Source organism: Embiotoca jacksoni, unplaced genomic scaffold (assembly GCF_022577435.1).
Source record: "Embiotoca jacksoni isolate LCO1_2020_lvr unplaced genomic scaffold, fEmbJac1.0.p SCAF_31, whole genome shotgun sequence".
Lineage (NCBI taxonomy): Eukaryota > Metazoa > Chordata > Actinopteri > Embiotocidae > Embiotoca > Embiotoca jacksoni.
The window spans coordinates 722,723-749,878 of record NW_027185383.1 but is presented as its reverse complement, the minus strand read 5'-3'; the positions used below and the strand labels follow the sequence as shown (position 1 = coordinate 749,878).

Below are 27,156 nucleotides of genomic sequence, written 5' to 3'. Positions count from 1 at the left end.
TGATTTGACTTGGCCAGCTGATGGTTTTCTCTCCTATATACTCCATTTTGGTCTCTAATAACTCATAAGGCACATATCTTGCTTTTTTTGCTACTAAATCTTCCATCATATTCTCAAGCTAGATTCTAAATTTGTATGTCTACTGTTTCATGCTGGGAAGGTAATACACAGCTGCCTGCTGCGGTTATGTTGATTTAGTGGATGCAATTGAATCCAAAATCGACTAATAGGTGCGGTTAAAATCAAATTAAAAAAATACCAACAAAATGTAAAGGCTGAAATAATTCTCTCTGGTTACATTACTATTAACCCGTGATTCTCAAAATGTGGTCTGTACGCAAGGCTCCATTTCATGGTATGTAACAGTCTCTCTGAAAGTCCTGATAATTGTTTTCTTAGCCACATAGTGTAACATCATGTCATCATGAAACTGTAGGTATCTACTGTGAGAAGTTGTACTTGGAAAATCTGGTTTGGTACATAGTGGTAGATGGTTTGAACAGTTTGGGAACCAAATAACTGCAAATAACCATTTCATTAAAAAAAAAAAAAAAAAAAAAAAAAAAAAAAAAAAAAAAAAAAAAAGTGTAGCTCCAAGAGATTATTCAAACTAAGCCTAAATGTATTTCTCAGTTACATTTGGAGAACTTGAAATATTTGCCATCTTACATTCTCATTCAGTTCCTGTTGGGTTTTTCCAGGTAATTTCCCCTCGGGTTTTGCCTTAACAGGTCACAGAGATGTGTCATGAGTGACCACTCTGCATCATTACCACGATTTATGGAAAGTAGATAATTCATCCAGAGGGATATATGGGCATAAGTGACTCTCATGTATATTTCAAACATAACCTCAGATTCGCCTATAGTGCTGCACGGTGGGGTGTAATTTGACTTCCCCATTCCCCACGGACTTTTCAATTACCAGAATTTGCTTTCTGCTGCTGGCAGAATATAGCCAAAGTCCAGCTCACTCCGTGTGGATTTATTTGGAAAGGATTAAACTAGCTAGCAACTAATAAAAGGAGATGTTGCAGCATGTATATAGAGGATTTATGGGGCAGCTTAACTCAGTGGTGAGCAGCTTGTGTAATTACCAGACCCATAGATGGAAAAAATGAAAAAGGGAGGCAGGGGGGTTAGGGTTAAAAAAAGAACAGCTAATAAGGGAGGGGGTAATCACAGTGGTGGAAGAAAGATGGGTTGAGGCATAAAGGATGAGTGACAGATATAGAAAGATAGAGGGTACAATGGTGTAACATATGTGGTGCTTTATGTAGAAGAATCATACAATCGATCCATCCATTATCGAGACCCCCTTTATCCTTTAGGCAAAGACTGGGAACCCCCTGGACAGGTTGCAGGTCTATCACAGGGCCAATGCTGAAAGATAGACAACCATTCAAGTTCCCATTCACACTTATGACCAATTTAGAATCCCCAATTTACCAAGTGGGCATATCTTTAGATTGTAGGAGGAAGCCAGAGCAGGCGGAAAAAACCCGGGGGCACAGGGAGATCATGCAAACTCAAAGGTTTCGATTAACTGCTTTTAAAAACACACATCTGCAGAACTGTAATCATCACAACATCTGTAGCTGTGATTGACATAGATTGGTTTGTAGACGGCATGCGTCTGACGTTAGCATGTTTTAGATTTAGTCGGTTTGAATAGTGAAAAAATACGGAACATATTTATTTTCTTGCCACTATAATATGGCTGTTTAAGCATTACAACCAGCATGCATTTTCCTCTCAGAAAATAAGTTATAAGTCTTCACATTTTTATTCATTTTTCAAGTTGAGTTTTGATTTCTTTGTCAGACCAAATTAAAGTTAAATACTCTCCACTTCTCCCCATGTGCTACCGCAGTTCAGTCTTACTATTTTTCCTATTCTGCCCCCCCCCTTCTGTTGTTTAATGAGTGATGATACATTGCCTCAATTTTCTTTGAATAGCTCCTGTCCTCATAGTCAAGTGTCCTTGGGCAAGACAGTGAACCTCAAATTTCTCCTGATTGCAGGCGAGCATCTTGCATGCCAGCTGTGTCTTCTGAGTTAATAATGGCGTTATTTAAATATGTCTTAATATACAAACAATGGCTTTCCACAAAACTGGATTACCAAACAAGCAAAGCAGGTAGTTATGTATAATTTGACTCAACATCATTTTATGAATGAAAATGTTTCCTCTTTCATCCATCCTGTGGAGAGAGCTTATGTTACAATCTGGATTTAAGAGCTTGGTTGTTTTAAGATAGCAAATTATTAAAAGGAAATCTATAAGGGCATTCTAAACAGCAAGAATCCAACATTTTCTGTTATTTCCTTCATCAATACATCTGACAATAATTTTCTTTCCTAACTCAATGGTGGATAATGTACAAGATGCCAGAAAATTGTGAAAAGTGCCCATTTTTACGTGACACCACATTGGGAAACTAAGATTTCCTGAAAATGTCCCTTTACAACTCGACTGAAATGATTAATCAATTGCCAAATTTATAATAATTGAATTGCCTGTCTAATTGATTAATTAAATACTTGTTTTAACTGGAGCACAAGCAAATAATAAAGCTGCCTTTGATAGTGGGGGTCAGTAGTAAAGTAATAAACCCCCTACTACTATATTCTGCTTGTCGCTTGACACACTGAGTGATCTGTTGGCAAAAGCAACATTTTCTGACTTGTCTAACACTGATGAACGGGTGCGTGAGGAGTGGTAAAGTGACTTTCAACAGAGTGTGCTGCTGACAGGCTGTTGTTTTCTTAATTATCAGCTGGTAAAGATGTTAACAGAGGTATTGATGGGCCTTAATTGACCATATGGCTGTTTGTTTGTCTCGCTGGAAATTGGCCAGAGAACACACTGAGAAGACATTCATACACATACACACACACACACACACACACACACACACACACACACACACACACACACACACACACACTAACACACATGGATGTAATATGTACTGCACAGAAACACGAGCAGACACACACAGGTAGCCAACACAGCATATCATTTGTAAGGGTTCCACTTTCCAACCACAGGCCATCAGATATTATTGGCGTTATGTTGCATGTGCGCTGACGTTCTTGCTGGTTCAGCTGCTTCATAATCCAGTTGTGCTTGTTTGTGTGTCTGTGTGTGTGTGTTTGTGTATGTGTGTGTGTGCGTGTAATGTGTACTGTGCATATGAGGTGGTTCCTAGCACCTGCTTGCTTAAACCAGACTCAGCCTGTCGGCGCTGGGAGTCTGAGAAAAAGCCAATTACAACTTCCCCTTTTCCTCTTTTTAATCAGATGCCCTTTAATGCCCCTGTTTATTGTTCTCTGCTGATTAATCCAGTCACACTTTTTAACCGCAGGTCACATTTGTTTATAGCCTTTATCATTCTACTTTCCCCAGATTGTTAACAAGTTTTTTATTAAAAAGTAAAAGAGCTCAGTAGGTGGATCTGATTTTTCCTAATTGTCTCCACGGGCTTCGAGAAGGCCTCATAAATTATTGACAGCTACATGTAGGAGTTAGACGGTCAACCTTTCCCTGCTCCAATCTCTTTTTTTTACCTCCAGAAAAAAACGCACGCTGGATTTTAAGAGGGAGCTTAATTTAGGTGGTTTAATTTGATGTCGACAGATTGCAGAGGTCAGTAAAATAGATGCGGAGTGCCGTTCTTTGGAGCCCAGTGAGTCCCTGTTTGCCTGCAGTCAGCGGGGAGATTTGGATGGATTTTGTTTTGCATGCAAATTTATCAAGTTGATTTCAGAATGTTTACAGTCAAATTATCTCCTCACCGGTTTCAAAATTTGTAATTATGAGACTTGTTTGAACAAATATGTCAGGGCGCAAGTCTCTGTTTATTCTTCTATTTCTTTAGTGGAGTACTTATTTAAAGTTATATTGACATTTCACAATTAATATTTCTGAAAAAAGCTTCTTAAAAAAAAAATCTATTTTCATTTCAATCATAAAATCCATTACATACTGAAAAAGCGACACCATGTCACGCACAAACCGCACTTTCACTCAGGAGACAAGGCGTACAAGACAAAATAAAAGTCAACGTGGATTTCTTTAACGTATGTAATCGCAGTTTATATTACATACCTGATGCTGATTATCTAAAACGTCTTATTTGAACCCAAACTATGATCCTTTCTTGACCCCTAAACACGTGTTCTTTTTATTTGATGCACTGGGAATGAGAACATTTGGACCTCTCTCTTCAGGATGGCAACAAGGATATCTACATATAAAAGAAAACTCCAATTTTTTTTATTTTTATCATCCACATGATAATCTTGAACATCTTATATAAGAAACTGGTATTTTATTTACGTTATGCAGTTTTGTCTTCTTCTTTTATAGGGTTATAATACAAAAATATTTGCATGTGCAACACAATGCAAAAATAGAAAGGTATGGAATTCAAGTTTAGAAAAAAAAGACAACAGAAACAAAAAAGGGCTGTTAGTGCTTTTTGTTCAAAGAAGTACAATTCTACAACCATGAGACTGCTTTGTGTTCTGCTCCCCAGGCCCCTCACTATTGTACAAGCTCGACCGTGGCTTTTGTAGAGGCTGGCCTATGAAAACCAAGGCAGCACAGTATGTAGCTGGAGTCTGGATTCTGCAAAAATCCTCTGGGGGAGTGACAGACACTGTTCTGTATATCTATACATTGTTCACATAGATATATTACCCCTTTTATATTGATTGAGTCTGGTGAAAGTCCAAACAGAGAGAACTGGCATCCACTTTGTGCCCTCCAGCCAGCTTTTACTATTCACACCCAACCTAAACCCAAATCAAAATGTGGATGTGAGCTCCTCTCTGTCCCTGACATTCTCTTCCTCTCTTTTTTGTCTCTTCCTCTGCACTCGTCCAACTCTCCTTCTGACACTCTCTCTTAGCCTTCCTGTTGGTCTCTCTTTGACTCCCGGTTCGTTAGCATCAATCCTCCTCCGCTAGCGTCCGTCCAGCTCGGTAGCCCCCTCGCCTCCACCCCACCTCCCAGCCTTAGTGTGTGGTGAGCCTGAATTACTGGGGGGTTGGAGCAGGTGTGCAGCTGGCCGGCTATTGCTGCTGACTCGTATAAACACTGATAGGTGAGTAGTGAGCTGCTGGGGTTGAGAATACAGCTGGCCTCTAATGCTGATGGACCTCCACCTGCCATAATGTTTGCCAAGGGCCCGGCCAGGTGCTTGGCAGCATATGCACACACAGCCACACACACACACACACACACACACACACACACACACACACACACACACACACACACACACACACAGAAATGAATTCAGATTTTGCACACACATCCGCGGTTACCAACGAAACATGAAACACATATGTGTGTCAGATCCAATGAGGCTCCCCAGCTGCAGTAATTGCTGCACACAGATAGTGAGCTGATGAATTCTGGTTCATGTTCTCAGCTGCAGAGAAAAATGAAGGCTGTAATTTTGTCTGACTACAAACTACGAACTAAAAAAAAGTACACTGGCTACCCCACATTATTATTTGCCCTCCTAACTGAAACAAAAAGGATGTAAAAGAGTCAGGAGGTCAAAGTGTTTTCACTTTGGTCACTTAGCAGCTGGGTGGGAAGTGGAAGGAGAACGTTCTTTTAAAGAGACATTTTATTTTTCCACATAAAAATTCCCCTGTCTGTCAATGTCGATCCTTGTTTTCTCCCCCCTTCTCTATCCCAGTTTTCCCTATGTTTATCATTTCCCCCCTTTTCCCTCTTGCCTTCTCCCGTTTTGTGCAAACACAGTACAACAACTCACTCTTTGCCCAGTGAAGGCGATTGGAAAAAAAAAAATCCAATAAACATAAGCCCCAGCTCCCCCTTGACTCTGCTGTCATCTCCGAGATGTTATTTAAGCACGACACGTGGTCGATTTTTCCATTCCACCTGGATGCCGTCACACCCCCTTCTCCATCCCTCTCTTCCAATATGGATTTGAGGTGTCCGTGCCTTCTTGCCTTACCTCCTGCTCCCCCAGGTTGGGTTGGAGAGAAGGGTAAATACGTAAAGGGTGTGTGAATAATGCAAGACGAACATTAAATGTCAGGGCTAAAAATTCACAATTTCCCTCTATTGTCTCACTGGCTTTCACAGCATGTTTTATGCATTTTATAATTAGCGGGGGAGTCTCGGAGGAGAAGGCCTGGCAGTTATGGTGAACGCTTATTTCTGCGAGAGGTGGCGTTTCAAGAAGTTAAAGAACTTAATTTGAAAGGCAAATCTCACAGCTTCCCCGAGTGGAAAACCATTAAAAATATATACTTTTTTCTTTTTTTTTCTGAATCACTACCACTTCCAACATATATGAATGAGCTGCCTCACATGAACACATATGTTCATACATATATATTCAGAAAAAGGTGGAAAAGAACAATCTACCAATTAATTAAAAAAAAAGTAGGTTTCATTTGTTGGAGTGAAGTTGTTTGGTTTTGTAATTTTAGATAAAGTCTATTCATTCTGTAGATAGAACTCACTCTTGTTTTTGTAAAACGGATTCTTACTTCATCATAATATTGTTCCATAGAGAGTACACATTTGTGTCTATTTTCTATTATTCTATGAATGTTTAAATATTTCTCAGTCTCTCCCTTAAAAACCCAATTTGTTATATAAAAATATCTGTCCATTAAAATGAGACAAAAGAAAACATATCAACCTAAATCTATTGTTATCTTCTATAACACATTGAAACTCAAGTAGTGAGAAAAATACAACTAACACAAAAGACAGGTGGTATACAAAAAACATTTGACGATAGAGTACTATAATACTGCAAAGAACCTATCAATATTTGTGTTAATGCAATGCCCCGTTGATAAGTTCACAGATTTTCAAAATCAGATAGAGTTTAATGTGATGTGTATTGTTATGGTGTGTTTGACAGTTGTAGTCTTTTTATTTCAGCTGCCATCGACTGGGGAGCAAATAGGACAGGAATCCTACCGTTTTAAATTTCACTTCTATATTTATTTCTTATCTTGTAAGTAAACTTTAAGGCTTTCCAGGTTTACTCAGTTTCTGCTGTAGGTTTAAACCAGTGTACAAAAACAATGAACTTTGTCAGGGTTTGTCGGTGTCTGAAAACTGTGTCAGGTCTATGCACTGAGCTCCAAGAGATCATCTATGATTGGTGATGCCATTTTCCAAGATAATTTATTTGTCAGTTGGTGGTGCTGTTATATGTTTTGATATAGCATAAGTTACCATGGTGATGTATCCTTGTAAGAAGTGAACCAGCCTGAAAGTTCTGAAAAGTTAAATAGTACAGGCCTCTGTATAAGGACTTATCTGAGTTTTAAAAATTGGGGTTTACATGCACAAAACCATCAAAATCATAACAAGGATTTATAATTCTACAAGAGACACAGCACAACAAAAAAATGTGTTTGCATGGCAACTCTAAAAATATATATAAGAAGAATTTGTTAAACAGGCTCTTGAGGCTGACATGATGATTTAGATCTCTCTCAGGACATAACAAAACGGGATATATTTGTTGGTACATTTGGTACATTTTTAATTTACACCAGCTTTACCTCTGGGCCAAACAGTACATGAAACAACATCAGCATACCATCCTATTCATTAAGTTTGCATCCTGCTTTTAGCTCCGTAAATACATTCGTTTGACAGATGACTTTGCTAATTGCCTTTTCAAACTGTAGTAATCTCTCAGTACAGGAGGCGAAAATTAAAAATGCAGCACCATGAGTATTGTTTTTTCATGTCTGAGCCGGCATTCATCCACCTGAAATTAATTCTGTAATTTGTTTGTAAGATAAACAGGGAATACTTCAGATCCCAATTCACTTAAAGCATATTCTCCACTGTTTTACATATCTGTTCTGAAATGCTGATTTGTCCCCAAAGACTCCACCCAGCAATCCTGCTAGTCATTAACAGGGAAATGAAGGGCGAGCCTTGATTTTTAAAGGCTGTTCTGAATTCATTTCAAAGTGTCATCTTAAAAATTGTGTTATAGCAGTGTGTGTGTGTGTGTGTGTGTGTGTGTGTGTGTGTGTGTGTGTGTGTGTGTGTGTGTGTGTGTGTGTGTGTGTGTGTATGTGTCTATGGGCTTACTAAATAAAGCAACAGAGTTTGATCTTAGATGCTGAAAATTCACACTTTTGCTGTTGTGCTGTTACCACCCACTGATCTGAATGAAGCCAGGTGATGACATGTTTTGTCCAAACACACGAATCACAAAGTTTCTGAAAACAGTCGGGCATGTCACAGTGGCACTCCTCTGTATGTTGTACACTCAGTGTGTTACAAGTGCTGCTCCACTTGAATGTCAGTTGCTAAGAAACTTTTTTGGAAAGTCATTCAATATTTGATCTCTGTATCTTTCAAAGGTTCCACAGCTGTGGTCACCTTCATGTCGACAGCTATTCATTTGACCTCTTTTTTTTTTTAATAAAGAATAGGGATATTTCACAATAGCTTCTCTGTGTACAGTGCTTGTACTTTATGAAGCCAATTGAGCAATCTTTGCAATTTTCAAGTGACAAGAATGCTTTTTTGTTCATTTTAACAACTATTCAGAGCCTTGGATTCGGTTTGAAAAGTGGATTTGAGGTCCTAATAAATGCACCTATTTTACAAAGCCGTCAAAAGAACAGACAGGATATTGAAAGGAAAACTCTAGCTAAAATCACTCACGGGTCATGTTAATACTTTGGCACTGTACTCATACACTGTATAAATGACTGGCTAAATATGCTCGGAATAGCACAAGAGACAGGTTTCCTCCCTCATCAGCATTTAGACTGAAATTCAAAAAGGTAAACACAAATTTGTGTTTTGGAGAAAAGGCAGTTCCTGTGCTACACTTACAGTTATCATTAAAGCAATACCTTGAGTCAAAAAAAAAAAAAAAAAAAAATCTTAGGATAAGGTTTACTTTTTTCCTCCCACATCTTGAAGGCCATTAAACAGTAAAAAAAAAAAAAATCATTGTAGATTTTGGTCTTTTCACAGAGTTTGTTGGGGGCCAAATTTATCTTACAGCTGCATGACATTGCAACATTCACATACCTTTGACAAAAAAGAATGAAGAAAACACACATTTCACTTTCACGTGGCAGTTAAGTGACTGACAATGCAGTGCAAAAGGAAGGAAAATCACAGTTTCCATGCTGTGCCTTTGAGATAAAGAACACATGATTTTGACTGTCTGGTTGTGACACTTTGTTTACAGACAGCGAATATCACTGCCCAGTCTCTTGTCCAGGGTCCTTGATGATGCACAGATGTAGTGTTTATTCAGGATGTCATTACATTAATGAGACACTACTTCTTGCATTAACACTAAATTCTGGCATTGAAAGGAAATCAATAGTCCAGTTTACTCTGGGGGGGGGGGGTTACTGGGCTGAATGTTCCTGCATATTGTGCATGATGTCATACAGTAACTCCCCACTGTCGAGCTCCTGTTTTAGGACACTTTGTGACTGAGTGTTGCCCTGCGTGACAACATTTAGCTCTCTCTTTCATCTGAGTAGAGCCAGTCCGGCGGCACAGTGAAGGTGCCAACGCCGGGGGCCCAATTGGCTGCAGCATAACAAATAGTTCTTAATAACCTTCCAGCATTGTTAAATCCTGTCTGTGAGGATTACACACAATTTTGGAAAGACTTTGCAGAGTCTCATGCTCATTGTCTGGGGGTTGTTTAAAGGGACCAAAGGACAGAGACAGTAATCACATCAGAAACTACAACACAGACATCTAATGAATATTATGTTTTGATGACAGCGCAGGATTAACCTGTTAGTGTTCCCTGGGGGCGAAAACTATATGAAAAAAAAAAACAACTGTTTGTAAAATTTGTACATGTTTGAGAATCTGCAGCATGTAAACATAATATTCACCAAAAGATTTTCAAAAAAGATTTTGATCAGGGCCCCGGCCCCTTTAGAAGCAGCTACTTTGTTTTAGTGGCATATGACAAAACACAATTGTAATTACTTAATTTATGTCAGTAATTACCTCAAAGTACAACCTGGGCCTTTGGAACCCAAAGGATCGGGGCCCATGGGGATGTTTCCTGCTTTGCTTTATACAGTATATAATAAATTCTGAGACCAAAAATGTGAAGTGTGAGCTTGTGCATTTTGGTTGGACAGCAGACTGACAGCAGTGATGCTAAATGCATCTGAAGGGGAATCAGAGATAGGTTAAAAGCTGTGATGCATTATGATGCTGAAAAGGTATAATTACTGCAGAGCCACCTTCCCCAGACATGCGGGTAATTTGGCCTTTCAAAATGTAAGTATGTCAGTTGAAGGAAGTAACCACAGGGTCTGTGACCTGTGAAAATATCTGGTGATGTGACCCTGAAATGATGTGTTGTTCTACATGTCCAGATTGACAGGAACTCCAACACGTGTAATCGAGGAGACATCATAACATGCATTATGTCTCTGATCAGTGCAATCCCTGAACGATCTGTATGGGTGAGGAGACAATAAAACTTGTGTTGCCTGTAAATGCATTGTCATGAAGGTAAACTGCTGTTATTATAACAAAACTGAAGGAGTTCCCACTTTATTCTTCTCCTCGGGTTTTTATCAGTCACTTCACAGCTTCAGATGTATTATCTCCACCCTCTTGGCAGATCCTGATTTGCTGGTGGCCCCAGTAGACAGATGCAATCAGATTTGTGGTCTGGTTAACACAGACGTATATTTAAGTGGCTAAGTGTTTACAAAAGCAAATTAAATCTGTTAGAAAAATTACTCACAGGCTGTATTCAAAATCAAACATATCGGACATTTATTCTTGCAAGAAGGAGCAAATACATGTACACTCAAAGACAGGTGTCCAGCATTGCTCGAAGTCTCTCCTCCGTAGTTCAGCTTATATACAGTGTGACAAACAGTTGACAGTCATCCCCACTTCCTCTGTATATCTGATTTTGTAGATAGTACCGAGTGAGGTCGTAGGTCACAAGATAAAGGTACAGAGACGTTGTAACTGAGACTATAGAACCATGTTGTGCAACAGATAGACCAACATTTGACAAGTATGATGAGTTCGTTATTTTTCCATCAAAATCCAATCTGGATTTTATCCAGATATGACACATTTGAAATAAAGCCAGATTACATTTTAACAAGAAGCGGTGACCTCCTCAGTAAATGTGATTTTATGACAACAGAACGTCTTTGTAGGAACAAAGCAATGCCTCTCATTTCTCAATTTAATTAACGCTCATGGTTTAATAATAATAATAATAATTATGTGTCTGAGAGATGCAGAGAATACCTTTCATGTGAACATACAGAGTCGACATGAATACAATCTCACTGCTGTGATTGATGTTAACTTTGTAAATACCACTTTGGGGGACATTATGCTGCCCCATATAATCACAGTATGTGTACAGTGGTGACAGCAAGCTATGAATTATTTGACATTCCTTTAAACGGTAAAATATGTGTTTCAGTGTGTTATCATGAATTTAAAGAAAATATTTCCTGTGTCTTGTTCAGGCCAGCGGGAGGTGACTGTCAGAAGAAATGCCGGTCCCAGGTGCCCTAGTACATCACCACCGGGACCATGGCGACTCCTTGGCCAATGAGAAGAGAGAGGTGCTCCCATGGCTCCGCCTGCCTTGCTAGATGGTCGGCGTCCTCCTTAATGCTCCTATGGTTGCCGTGGGTGTTGCTATGGCTGCCGTGGTCCACCCGAGCTGAACAAGTGGGCGGCGGGGGACACGGCGGCAAGACGCTTCACAGTTCCCTGTCATCCCCCTCGTCATCTTCTTCCTCCTCTTCCTCCTCCTCGTCCCCTTCCAGTTCCTCCTCTGCGTGGGGTTTCAACACCAGACAGAGTGGAGGGCAGCTGGACTGGCTGCTGTCAGAGAAGGGACCTTTCCACAGATGTCCGGAGTACACCGAGTTCAGAGAGAGGTTCCAGCAGGGATTTTCTACCAGATACAAGATTTACAGGTGAGACGGGTCTGCACGTGTGTGTGTGTGTGTGTGTGTGTGTGTGTGTGTGTGTGTGTGTGTGTGTGTGTGTGTGTGTGTGTGTGTGTGTGTGTGTGTGTGTGTTTAAAGGTGAAGCACAGACAAATAGAGACTGCATGTAGCAGGACTTCGAAGATCAACAGGTGAGGTGTTAAACTGGCGCTCTCACTTAGTGTGTGAACTAAGAACTAAGTGTGTGTATGTGTGTCAGGGTATCTAGCTTCCATTCATTTCAGCTTGTGACCCCTTATTACAAACCCCCATTTACCTGAAGTATCACATCACAAAGTGAATATCTTTGAGTTGTGAGGAATAATCAAAACATGAATTATCCCTTTTCAGATGGTTTAGGATCAACATTGTTTAAACCCATACAGTTGTTAAACTGCACAATAGTTAAAAGAAAAGGCAAAGATAATTCCCACGGAGTACCACTAAGGGCTATTGGAAACGCACCAAATTCTCTCACGAAATATTAAGTCAATCATTTTTTTTCTACACATTTTCAAAGTGTCATTAGCTAAATGCACTTATTCTGGTCAGTGTTCTGGTGGTCATTCTAAAATGTATTTTCTAATCAATTAGATATTAGGCCTCAAAAAGAGGTACCTTTATGGACGTGTCTGGTTTGGTTGACCTGTCAGGGTTGTGTGCGTTTAAATAATTAACCATTTCAGCCACTCTTAAATTCAATCGATAAGTTATGTGTAAGACAATGTAATGCAAAAATTACTTTTACTCAAAAATAAAAGGGTTATTTTCAAATACAGCCCTTTGGATACATTTTTTTGGCAATGATTGGGTAAAAATCTAAATCCATTACTGCCACTGCTATTTGTGTGGGGAAACTGATTTTAAAGTGAACTTATAGTACTGTTGTGATTCATGTGTTCTTTGCTAATTTAACTAAATAAAATGAGTTCAGAGCTGGACTCTTTAACGAGTGACTAAACATGGATCAGAGGGAATGATGAATGTATTTTGTCTGGCAGATTAAAGTGAGAGCTTTAAATACTCTCAATGTAATGTGTGAATAGATAAAAGAGTGAAGAGAGCAAAGAGATAAAAGAGACTAAAGTAATGTGCCTTGTGTATGTTGTGATTCTATCACATTTTTCTCCAATCCCTCTGACTTTTTGCTCAATCTTTCTGTTCTGATTCATGAGCTCAGCAGGATCAGGGAAAATGTAGTACAGTCCTGAATTGGTTGCCATGAAAGAGCCTTTTTTGAGCAGCCATTACAGCTTGCAATGTAAAAAATTTATAGCATATATTTACAGTCCTAGAAACATGATTGTCTGAACATTCAGCTCTCACTTATAGGACATTATATTATGTCTTTCCTGACAGCTCATAACTCCACAGTCATAAAACATGCACAGATGAAAATCTTTCAATTTTTAAACTTCACTAAAAAAGTCTGCCTCTGAAGCTCTGCAGCACCAGTTATACTTGCATACCAAATAAAATGGTAATTTAAGTGAGAGCAAGGGAGAGCCTTAACATTTTCCGTACCATTGTTTTACCATTTGATGCAAGATTTACTGTGAAAAAGAAGAGTGACTAAAATAAAATAGTTACGTGTGCGACATAGATATATCTTGCCATGACAGACAGTAGCGACTTCAATTTTAGGATGCTTCATTTTCTGCCAGCCGGTAGGACCAACATGTTTAAACTTAGAAGTGGTTATTCAGTATTCTTCTCATGATCATGAGAACACCTTCTTTTTAATCAGCAATACAACAGAACAATTGAAAAGTGAACTGTATCATAATGACATTTACCTGTTCTAATACATACATCAGTGCTGCAGGTCCCTGAGCTCATTCAGTGACAGTGGTGATAAAGGAGCAGCTGGAGTACACCCTTTGTTATATTTACCACGGCAACTACTGGTTCCACTAGTGTGGTTTCATTTATGTAAAAATGTATATTCTGTGATCATATTAGGCCTGAAATCAGATGAAACTTTACAGGGGAGGATGTTGCTTTTTGCAAGTATTAAAACCCTGGTGAGGGTATTGCTTGAAAAAAACAAAAAAACATCACATTTCATTAAATGTTTGGTATAATATAAGAATGAACACTGATAATATTACTTTTTTTTGTTGTATTACAGACTGTATCTAATAATCCAAACAGCCATGTCAGGTATTTATTTAACGGGGTCAGGGTTGGGGTTAGTAGATCAGAGGGAGGGTTATAGCCTCGCTCTGCCTGACTACTGCTCACAGCTGTGATTATAGTCTGGAAACCCGGTTCACATTAAGGTTTGCTCATCCACTCTGATAGATGAAATACATCCAGAATTTTTGTAAATAGGAAGTCTGGAGAGGGGTGAGTCTCAGCTGGATAAATATTCACTCCATCACTGTGATCACACCTGCTGTATTTTAATACAGTCAAACTGATAGTTCAGCTGTTCTTGCTTCAATTCTCTTTTTGTTTCTGTTCACACATAAGGAACAGTGAAAGGATATTTTTAAGTCATGTTTAAATCACTCTTTTTACCTAAGACAATCAAGTTTGTCAGATCACTATGTACATCTAAAAAATATTAACATAAACAACATGACGATTCAAGACATCGACTTGTAATAATCATTTGTAGCCAGTGTTTTCTTTCCACAAAAAAAATCCATCTCCTCTTCTTCAGTCTTGCAAAATATGGAATCTATTCAGATGCCCATCGTTTTCATCTCAAAAGTTAAACTAATTGAGACAAGATGTCTCTTATATCACTTCATTGTAAAGTGACTTCATGTTACATATTAGTCCGAACTTAGAGTGGAATTCATGCATGTTTTTAAAAGTTGGGCAGGCTGTATGAAGCCTGTCAGTTAGGCATCAGGGCAAAATGCCTGTCAAACACCTGCTGTACCAGTTGTGTCTGCTCATAAACGTTACCTGCCTGTAGTGCACAGTAATGAGTGAAGGCAAGTCAGGTAGGTGTAGTAGCATATGCTGGACACTGAGCCGACGTCATTCTGCAGAGTGAATGTACGAGTGAGATTTATTGCACATGACTTGGGATATTTTTAGTTTTAAAAAACTAAAATCGTTATTTTTTTTTATTGATGTCTTAACCCTCACATAATCGGAGGAGAATTCAATAGTCTGCATCGGCGTTTTATTACCTTTCCTTTTCCGATGCATGGGAGAGGAAAGAAAACAAGCTTTTATAACTGTGATTAATACTCTTCCCTTTGGAGCAAACTGTTTCCCTGCTGGGGAGGACATTGTGGGTTTCTCTCTGTGTCTGAAGGCTGTGTGGTCTATGAATGATGCAGTGGAGTCCTGCGCCAAGTCCAGAGTTCATGTGGGCCCTGTCACTATTATCATTATTTCAAATTTAATACCACACCTGATAGATATCCACTATATATATTTATACTCCCATTTTTTTTTTTTTACTTCGGCTTGTCGTCTCCTTCCCTTCCAGCTCTTTAAAAATAGATCATCCTAGCTCAAAGCCTTGGAAGTTGTCAGGGCTGTTTGTTCTGTCACTAATGCAGACATTACTGACAATTATATGTCCTACTTATCTGCGATATTTTTTGTTCTTTGACCATTACAGGAGTTGACTGTGACTATGTTTCGAAAGATTGCTTCTGTGTACGGAACATTTCTAAATGAACCGTACAGGCTCTTTCTGTTGTGTGGCTGGCTTTCTTTTAATCTGATTCAGGAAAAGTCAGCTGAGTATGTGAAGATGTGTGAGCAGCTGGTTCGCAGTCCTGCAGTCAGTTAAGCCCTGAACTCTGTTTCCGCACCCGGCTGCTCCTCTGGTTACATGAACAGCAGGAGGTCAGAAATGTCTCTTTCTAAGGCACTTTTAACAACAAGCTGACCAACTCCTTCTATGTGGAGTCTATTTTCTCTCAAACATAAAGTAGTTTTATTTTACCAAATACAAAATGACAGTGTTTTCCTGTTTCCATCCATCTCCCTCGCTGCTGTCTTCCCCTCCTTTCCATCTGCCTCTGCCTCAACTTGAATCAAATAGAAATGACAGCATCACTTACAGATGAAGGGGACGTGTAGTGTGAAATGACAGGTGAAAGTTGTATGACATAAGTGGGACAGATTGTCACATGACTTTGCTTTTAGCTGCGGGACACTGATTTCCTTTCTCGTAACTTTTTAGAGTTTTGGAGTTTTTAGCGCCTGCTTCTTTTTTCCTTTTTTTCCTGCTTCCATTTGTGTCATAGAGCTGTTGCTGGATCTGCCCTGCTTTCGCGTTGAAATGCTTTCTCCCCTCAGAGGCAGCCTGTGAGTCATCCCTCTCAGATGACTGCCGTTTGCTGCCTTTTCTGGTCTTTTTTTGTTTTTGTTTTTCTTTCTTTTGTTCATTTGATGCAGGCAACCAGCCGCCAACCACCGCACGGTCAGTACTGTACAGGCAGCAGAATTACAAAGGTTTTGCAAAACAGCAGAAGGGGAGTTATGAGTGTAATATATTTATATTCCCAATTTTTTCTTAACTTCAAATTGAAATCCTGGATGTTGTAGCATGTTGTGTTGCACAGTTGTAGAGCATCCATCAATCTATTATCTCTACCCGCTTAATCCTGAACAGGGTCACAGAGAGGCCAAAGCCTTTTCCAGCTGTCTTTGGATGAAGCCGTTGTGCACCCTGGACAGGTCACCACTCCATTACACAGCCAACATAGAGAGACAGACAACCATTAACACTCAAATCCCCTCGTACGGCCAATTTAGAATCGCCAATTAACCTAACAAGCATCTTTGGACTGTGGGAGAAGTACCCAGGGAAAACTCACACAGGCACAGGGAGAACATGTAAACTCCCCAGCTGAGGTTAGAACTGAGAACCTTCTTGCTGTGAGCCGGTACTGCTAACGACTGCATGACTGGGCCACAACTGTAGAGCAAGTGAGGAATTATAAAAAGTACTTCATGAGCATCTAACCTATACAGTGTGAAAATCGTTTTTCAGAGTAAAAGCCATGCAAAAGTCATATAAAAAGCTAATTTTTGTCCTGTCATTGTGTTTGTCATTATTTGTGTTGAGACAAAAATAAAGAAAGATAATTTTTTCAGATTACAAGAAGATAATTAATCATTCTGAACTGAATTGAGCAGCATAAACAAGGAGAGATCACTGAAAATGAGTGAGGTGGCGAAGGAGTGAACCTTGTGTTACTTTATAAAAAAGTCCCCCAGTCACCTCTGGTGTTGATAACATTTTATTTTCACACTCTTCTTGACTTAGAAAAAAACAGCAGCAGTGTGCCACCAAAACTTCTAAATAATGTAGTAGTATTGAGTTGGTAAAATATGTGGAATCAGCAAGAAAAACAAAATGATCCGACCGTTTTACCAAATAGTCCCACCACTCACCGAGCTAAATGAACATTACCACTGTCACAGAATGAAAGCTGATGGAGCATTTTGTGTTTGCAAACCCTGAATATTAAATAAATATGACTTTTTTTTTTACATGCTCTCCTAAAACAATGCAGTTCCTCCAAGTCCTCTGATATTCTGGGGAAAAGATAAAGATACACATTTTACTGATTCATTCAGGATCAATGTTTAAGAAAGTTGCCAAATATGTCAACTGATTATCAATTTCTTCGTTATCTAAACAGGTATTATAACTTGGTCAGCATTACACTGTTTTCACAATATACTTGCAGTTGCAGAGTAATTGTACGTAAAGGTAATTTCTATTGGATGAATCTGAGTCTGTCTGGCAGGTGAAGCTGTTCTTGTGTTTATTGTGCACTAAGCCTTTGGTGATGTGCACATCCATTTGCTGTACCAGCTGTTTCAACATAAGGTAAGTTACTAAGTAGTAACCAGGAAAAAAAATGATCCTGTCAGCTTAAAACTGGATGTCGCTCTAAAAGCAAGAAGAGCCTTTGTTTCAGATATGATCCCGTCAGTCCTATGTAACAGTTTCCTGTTATATCAGAAAAGACGGCCACCTCTCATCCCTCATCTTCACTATCTGAGTCATTGCCACCCCCTTTGAGCATGTACTTTGTAAACGCATTCCCAAATATTTTGGTGTGATTGCTGCATCCCCCGCTACCCACAACAACAAAGCACTTGTGCATTCCAGCCAACGCATCCTACTCAAAGTACTCCTCAAGAACACTGGCACATTTCCTCCCAATTTTTTTATGAAAGCATTGAGAGCTGCAGTGAAACAAGGCCGGGGCCCGACAACATCACAGCTTCAAGGAAAATGTGCCAAGCAGGGATGAAATGAGTTACTAAAATCAAGTGTTGGATCCAGCCATGTTTTCTATTCACGTCCGTTGATTTTATAATGTTTTGTTTCTTTGTTTTATTAGTCTCATTTTTATTCGAATAATATTTCACAAAAATAACATTGTTTCAAATATGAAACATTTTCAGTGCTGTAATGACATGGAGAGGAGCATCCTTTCATAAACATTTTCCAAAATTTGATCAATGCAATTGTAGATAATGTACGTAATAGAAGGATGGATAAATGAATGATGAGACTGACAGTTCACCTCAAACACTTAATCCTGCAATTCGACTATAATACATGGGTTGGTACTTATTCTGCATGTCATTGAAAAAGGAGGCCTGCACTGAGTAAAGAGAAAAACACTGACTCCGTCACATGTAAAATGCACTTCTCTCTTGTTTCGAATTGTACTCCTGTGCCCTTACTAATGCTAATATCTGATTATCATTAAGGAAAATAAGCACTGGCAGGCTTTTCTCTGCATTAACTTTCCACAGAGCAAGAGTAAAATTGGCTTCTCTCATTAGCTTTTAATCAGGGGTAATGGAGATGGGAATACATGTTAGCCACATTTTCCTGGGCTAACCCTAATCCGTTAAATCCTTTAATCTCATCTTCGCCCAAGTTGCATCAGCTGCTACAGCCTTAAACAAACTGGAACACTATCAATGGATGAGGTCATGATGTCGGCACTTTCCTGTGAGTTTGCTGTGGAGAAATCCCACTCTAACTCCACGTGAGAGTACTGTTTGGAGGCTGTCCATTGGTGACAATGACATACAAGTCTAATTCATCATCTAGTTTATTATATTATGACTACTCACAGATTAAGCAAATCATGCTGATTATCTCATAACAATGGCACATGTCAAGGCCTGGGTTATATTCGGCAGCAAGTAGACAGTTGGTCCTCGTAGTCAACATGTTGGATGTGGAACAGATGGACAGCTGTAAACGCCAGGGCGACTTTGATGAGGGCCAAATAGTTCAGACCAGACAACGGGCCAGAGGATGTCTGACAGAGCAAAGCTTGAGTGGTTCTGCCGGTCAGTAGAAGTGAGTACCTACCAACAGTGGTCCATGAGCCTGCGACCAGGTTTATCAGCAGCAGCTCGTAACTCTCAACTGACAAGACTTAACATTATGTGCTGTTAACATCCAGACACCAGAGGGGTGTTCTACAAAGTGAGATCAGTGGGTTTGCGAGGTATATTGATAATAAAGGCAGGGTTGCCAGTTTCACGAAGGTGGGTCTCTTTTAACCCGAGTAGATCACCATGGTTACTTGTGCTGCCAACTTAATCTGGTCTGGAACAGGTTACGTTGGAGATATCAGATCAAAACGACCAAAAAGTACTGCCTACTGACCAATCACTTCTCTGAAAATGAATGAGACGGTCCTCTGTGAAGTGAGACGGTCCTCTGTGGAGTGAGACTGTCCTCTTTGGAGGGTGACAGTCCTCTTTGGAGGGAGACAGTCCTCTTTGGAGGGAGACAGTCCTCCGTGGAGTGAGACGGTCTTCTGTGGAGTGAGACAGTCCTCTGTGGAGGGAGATAGTCCTCTTTGAAGGGAGACAGTCCTCCGTGGAGTAAGACGGTCTTCTGTGGCGTAAGACAGTCCTCTGTGGAGGGAGACTGTCCTCTTTGGAGGGAGATAGTCCTCTTTGAAGGGAGACAATCCTCCGTGGAGTAAGACGGTTCTCTGTGGACGGAGACGGTCCTCTGTGAAGGACAGCGTGTTTGGAGACCGACAAACCTCTGTGGCTTTCTCTGGTGATTTTTATGAGATATAGATTCTGTTTTATTGTATTTTTACTGACATCATCCTACAACAGAGACTGATTGAAGCACAAAAGCACTGCTCTTGTTGTACTTATAAGATATGATGGTAAACCTACCTAAATTATGTTTTTACATTTATTTTTTATTTGCTACTCAATCTGTTTCACACCTCCGCAGGTGAAAGGATAAGGATGTCTTGAGACTACATTTAAGATCAAAATAATTTAATGAAATGCACACTTGTAATTATAGTCAAATCTTCCTCTGCACTAGTGATGGTACGGTGATTTATGTCTTTCAATTTAGGCTACACATTCACAGTGAGCAAATTTTTGCCAGCACATCTTTCCGACATTAAGCAGCTGCAGCTGCAGCTGTGCTGCTTTCAACTAGACTATGTTTCAACTTCATATTTTTCAAAAATTATAATTCTCTCTTCGTAAATAAACCGCTCTGCTGCCAGTCCACTTGTCCATGTTTGTGATTGGTCAATATAGTAGTTAACAGGTTGGTTTACTAGGTGTTCAGTTTCAAAAGTTGTATTTTCATATTTCTTCACATTCATCTTCATCTGGTGACATTACTTGGACTCAGGTTTGGTTTAAGTCATGAATGAGATTATTACCAATTTTAAAAAGTAAAATACAAGACTCTCAGGTGAACTTGGACACCAATACTGTGTGACTTTACGTGGACTTTAGTTCTTTATTTTATTTGGAATTACTTGACTGGGAAAATTTCTATCACCTCTTCATGTGTACTTGACTGAGGACACTTGGAGAGCCTTGATTCACTAATTACGTAACCGACTGCTCAGCGATAAACAGGTTAGATTTGTACTGAATAACTTTTGAAACATTGACAAAGCTTCTCAGTGAGGTGTAAATGCTTTAAGCTTTTGTCACAATATATATATAAAAAAAAAAAAAAAAAAAAAAATCAATCAGAGTCTTGGGTTCATATTTTCCACCAGTACGGTGCTGCTGATGTCGGTGCCAGTTCTATCTTGGTGATAGTTCATCAGTTTGAGAATTTAACGTTATGCGACAATTTTCACTAGTTTACGACATTTTTGAGTTATATATAATGTAGAATGGAGATTAATTGCAGCCACAATCTGCCTAATCGAGTCTTCTATTGCTGCTGTGTGTATGGTTGGTGTCCCCTGTAAACAAAAGGTTTTAACTACAATTTTCAGTCTTTTCTGCAGTTATTAACCGTTTCACAACCTAAATATGAGCAATATTGTGTTTAAAAAGAAAGGGTTACATTCAAACTCACGAAATACATATATTGTGTTGTTTGATTCTAGATATTGTCTTGAAAAATCAAACATCAAAGTGAAGGAATAACTTTAACCTTAAGCTGTTGTTTCTCCAATCAAATTTTACGTGATCTCCAACTCCAGCAAAGAAGAGTGAAGCGTCTCATCTGGCTGAATCTGGCTGTGGAAGAACATTGCACTGTGGGGAACAATCACACTCTTTCCAATTTTCATCGTTTTGAAATGACAAAGTGTCAAGAAGTTCTGATAGAGACAGTTAGGGGTTCTGCTTAATTTTCACTTATACTTCTATTGGACTTGAGATAGATTAGCTGCTGATGAGACACTGGTCTGAGGGTATGTGTATGAGCATGTGGGGGGGTGATAGTGTGGTGTGGGGGCTTAGACTGTGGGCTTCTTCTGTGGTCCACAACATCAGAGATGCAGAGAGCTTAGCGTGGACAGAGCAGCAGGCCAGAAACAGGCCTGTGGCTCTGTGATGAAAACAGTCAGGAGGCAACAGCCTGCGCAGCGGGAAACACTCGCCTGTTGGGCACAGTATGTGTGTGTGTGTGTGTGTGTGTGTGTGTGTGTGTGTGTGTGTATACTGTATGTGTCCATGTGTGTGTGTGTGTGTGTGTGTGTGTGTGTGTGTGTGTGCTGGCTGACCGACAACTCTCACAAATCAACATAACACAAATGTGGGTCACACGCTGCCCTGCCACACAAACACAAAGACTGCGGGTCTTTGTGGTCTGTTTGATATGTTAACCTCGCTGTTTCATAAAGGGATGAAACAAAAGAAACACCAACTGCTGTGTGCGCTACCACTGGTCTTAGACACCAACTGGGTTCAAACGCACACAGTCAGAGAGGGAGAGCACAAAGAAACAGAAACAGAGGGAGAGAAAGACACATATGCATAAAATGAAGGGGGAAAAAAAAACACAAGACCAATGGCTAAACTCTTTGAAATTGTGTTTGTATATTGTACAATAATAATGCATGTGATCTGCATTGATGTTTTGCTACATATCCAGCACAAGAGAGACAGCAAACAATGCACTTGTATAAAAGTGTATTCATGGGTTTTGAGTGTGTTCTTTTTCTGTGAAGAAAGGTTGCTTTCAGGTTTAGTTTAGTTGGTGAAACCTGAAAAAAATCCACATGAATATAATTTATTTCAATAAAATGCCTTTGTTAGACGGGACCAAACGTGGAGTCAGTACGTTTTTATTATTTTGTCTCAGGAAAAATTATCTTCATATGACTAAATTGTGTCCCACGGTGGAGATGCAATTCCTGGTTAGATTACATTGTGGCAACATTTTGTTTAGAATGAATACCGGCACATTTATGAACTGCATCAGACTTGCTAAAAAGTGGATGGTGGTATGGAAAGCATGTAACTCTCACCAGTGACAGTTTGATGTGTTCAGCATCAACATCGTTGCTACTTTCCAAATTCTTAATTTAACAATATTTTCTCTATATATTCATGAAATGAAATATATTTGTTGGAAATAAGCAGTGAGATCTTTCTTTGCTAAAGACACATGATATACACTACAACACATTAAAATAGTTATTTTAAAGTTCTTGGATGTTCAATTAATTAACTAATAAATTAAATGAATGTCAGGATATCAATCCTGGGTGTATTATATATCGACCCATTCTCGTGTGAAATCCTGTCTTTTTGTAACAGCCTGCTAGTGTTTCAGAGGTATGCACCATAAAAAAAAGGCTTAAAAGGCATAAAAAACCCAAGTAGTGTGGTTTAGGAAAAGATCATGGTTTGGGTTAAATGAGGTTTTTTTTTTTAAATGCAAGTCATGTAAATTACTTCACATACATTACGGAAGTTAGATATGCAAGGCTATGTATAGGAAAACATGTCTCTTGGACTCAAACGTAATTCTCCAGGGTGAAATTCCAGTTATTGCCAAACAATATGCAGGACACCTCATCATGTAGTCTTGCTTACAAAGTGGAGATGAACATGTCCACCCTGCTCCACCACTGCTGCTTTTGATAATAAAATAATGTAACTTCTTATGCTTCCAGCAGCCTCAGATAGCAACAAACAGTGCTTTTGTAAGGAGACATGAAGAGAGCAGGCTTGATAGTTATTTTATATTCACTCTAAATTCTACAAACTGAATTAAGGTTATGAGTAGAATGTTTTGATTTTCATTGGATTCCTCTGCTGTCGGAAAGTACTTCTTTGCACATTTAACAGTTTATGATATTAATGAGAAATGAAGTCTGATGTACGGGCATGGGGTTGGAAGTCTAGGCAATCAGAAATGCCAAGGTAACATTATCATTTTACGTGAGTGAAGAAATTACTCTAATAAAAAATAAGCTTTTATTTGTTATTATTGTGTTTATTATATGCTGTATATATAAGTTAATTACTCATTTCCAAATTCTGTTTGGGTTTTAGGCACTGAATGACTCTGTACAAAAAAACCCACAGAATTGGACTCTCTGTGTGTACTGCTTTGATTTTATACAGAAAAAGATAACAAGAACATCAACAATCAATGTGTCTGATCTTCCCCACGAGGTGCACTTCAGTTCTGTCGGCTTTCACTGAAATATTAGGCCTGTGTCAGGGACTAGTGTGGTGAATTAACCTTTTGCACTCAGGGAAAAAAATCACAATGAGTGATGCCTTACCTTTTTTAAAAATGAAGCCAACAGCATTTGTGTGAAATCCAGTGCATAAAGCAGCGGGTGAATACAAAAGAGCCCTTAAAGAATTGCGTAAGGACAAATAGATAAGCGGCTCTCTGCAGACAAGATCTCACATTAACCTTTAATGAGTTATTTGCCATCGAAAGGAGGCTTTGCCTTTTAAAAATGCAATGCAAAACTAAATCTGTCAAAACAACATGTTTTTGAAAGATAGACAGAGAGAGAGAGAGAGATGTAAGAGTGTGTGGGCGCCTGTATGTAAGCCTTTCCATTTGGCTTCGAACTCGTTTCAAATTATTAAATGCCTTGAGTTCTTCAGCTGAAAGTTCACAAAGAGCTGTTAATTTAAAGGGACCACTTCAAATCTGTTTAATATGAAGCACCCAATCAAGCTAGAGAGGTGACAAGTTTCAAAGTCAAATAATCTTTGGGCAAGTCAGACTGAGATTTTCAACATTAAACAGTAAAACTGGATTATTTAAAAGTTGACTCATTCACTTCTTGGCCATACATACTAATAATACACATAATATCAGCCTGCTCTGAACAACTTTACATTCTACAAAACATACTACTTCTGTTTCAGATGGTGCCTCACATGAATGGCCGAATTAGTGATTTAATAGCATCATTGCTGGGGTCAGCCATTACTTTTTGTTGGCCAATTTCTTCAGCTTATTTACTTTTTTCTGTGGAAACACAAAAAGCAAAAACAGCTGGCCACATTTACAAACTCTCAGCTGATAGAAATGATGGCATTTCAGACAGAAAGACGGGAAATGTATTTGAGGAACCACCGTGTGTGTGACACAAGCATGGCAGGTTTCAGAATGTTGCGCACTGGCAAATTGAGAGTATTTGCATGTTTCAATTCATCTCATCACAAGTCTTTGCCTGAACTGGAGTTTACATGTTATAAGATGTTTGAAATTAAAAAGTTTAAATTCATCTTGTGTCATGAAGCCAACTATCTTAGCCGGGGGGCTGAGTTTGGTCCACGGGCCACTCTTTTTCTTCTCCCTGAAGTACGGTAGAGTATAATAAATGTCCCTCACACCACTGTGGTTCAGTGTACCAATTAGCATGATAAATATGTAATTTTCCCCGCCCAATCAACTGCAACTAAGAAAAAAAAGAAAAATGAGGGAGATATCAATCAAATTGGGTTTTTTACAGGCTTATACACCTGAGAAAAAGTTTTAATCAGCCACAGTATTTAAAATCCCCTGTGTGGGTTTACCGTAGGTCTGTAGGGCATTTACATTCTAATAAAGAATGAGGCTTAGGTTAAATGCCTCTCCATAATTTACGTAATTTCTAGTAATTTAATAACAGTTACATCATGTCATATTTGATAGTTTCGAAATTGAACCACATTAGTTTTATCTCCCACTGGGTTAAGTTTGAAAAAAACTTTGATATACTTTGGCTATACTTAGATATACAAAGAGTGCCCTCTTTGCAACAGCAAATATATTTTGAAGGAAATGCAAATCCAAACAGATTTAGATCAGATCTTTAGATTCAGATCACTCCAGAGATGTTCTCTGGCTGGACCACTCAAAGACAGAAGGCTTTTTGTTGTTGTTGTTATTAACTCTGGAGAATCAGCCTTGGAGTTACCTTTATCTGTCCCTCATTCAGTCCTGACCAGTCTCTTTGTCCCTGGCACTGAGATGCACCCCAGTAGCATGATGCTACCACCACCATGCTTCACTGCAGGGATGATATTAGGCAAAGGATAATCAGTGTCTGGTGTTTAACAGGCATAGTGCTTGGAGTTCTGTGCAAAATGGTTCAATTGCTGTCCAATCAGATCAAAATAATTTAATGAGACAAATTTTGCTTGGAGAGTTCTTTAAATCCATGCTGCCAATGCCAACAGGGCTGTACTCCAGCTGCATTCGTATATCCATAATGGCCTGATTGATGGAGTGCTGAAGAGGTGGTTGTCTTTCCGGCAAGTTCTCCAATCTCTGCAGAGGACTTCTGAAGTTCTGCTGAGTGACTGCTGGGTTCTTGAGCACCTCTGTGGTCAACGTCCTTCTTGCTGGGTTAGTCAGTCAGGAGTCCTTGTGGTAACAAACGTATTCCAAAGTTTGAAAGTCTCTAACTTTGTCTGCTGGTTGGTGCGGGCCCGGAAGTACATCAGTGGGTATTTCAATAAAAACAGCTGCGTGCTGCATCTGCAAATGACAAAGATATGAGTAGTGAGATTAAACCGCATGAAGTTGAAGGGTGTAAACCAAAGCAGTCAGTTAAAAGAGGTTAAAATCAGGTTGTGTGTTGAGTATATGAATGAAAAGGAAAATACATTTTTAGTGGTGCTTCTTCTGATTGATTTTAACAGTAAACTGCACTTTACATGTAAAGTGGTGTGAAAAAGTGTTTGCCCCTTTCTTGATTTCCAATTTTTTTGCATGTCTGTCACACTTAAATGTTTCAGATCATCAAACACATTTAAATATTAGTCAAAGATACCACAAGTAAACACAAAATGCAGTTTTTAAATGAAGGTTTTTATTATTAAGGGAGAAAAAAAAAATCCAAACCCACATGGCCCTGTGTGGAAAAAGTGTTTGCCCCCTCCTGTTAAAACATAACTTAACTGTGGTTTATCACACCTGAGTTCAATTTCTCTAAACACACCCAGGCCTGATTACTGCCACACCTGTTCTCAATCCAGAAATCACTTAAATAGGACCTGCCTGACAAAGTGAAGTAGACCAAAAGATCCTCAAAAGCTGGACATCATGCCAAGACGCAAAGAAATTCAGGAACAAATGAGAAAGAAAGTAATTGAGATCTATCAGTCTGGAAAATGTTCTAAAGCCATTTCTAAAGCTTTGGGACTCCAGCGAACCACAGTGAGAGCCATTATCCACAAATAGAGAAAACATGGAACAGTGGTGAACCTTCCCAGGAGTGGCCGGCCGACCAAAATTACCCCAAGAGCGCAGCGACGACTCATCTGAGAGGTCACAAAAGACCTCACGACAACATCCAAAGAACTGCAGGCCTCACTTGCCTCAGTTAAGGTCAGTGTTCATGACTCCACCATAAGAAAGAGACTGGGCAAAAATGGCTGCATGGCAGAGTTCCAAGACGAAAACCACTGCTGAGTAAAAAGAACATTAAGG

At 39.3% G+C, this 27,156-nt stretch overlaps 1 protein-coding gene across 2 annotated transcripts in view; it reads left to right on the top strand.

The window, feature by feature from the left end:
- Positions 1-27,156, top strand: part of brinp2 (bone morphogenetic protein/retinoic acid inducible neural-specific 2) — a 219,620-nt gene that overhangs the window by 84,540 nt on the left and 107,924 nt on the right. For both annotated transcript variants that reach the window (XM_069164412.1, XM_069164413.1), the window contains exon 2: positions 11,535-11,993. In XM_069164412.1, coding sequence (XP_069020513.1) covers positions 11,602-11,993 — 392 coding nt within the window. In that variant the 5' untranslated portion in view covers positions 11,535-11,601. The remainder of the gene's footprint in view (positions 1-11,534; positions 11,994-27,156) is intronic.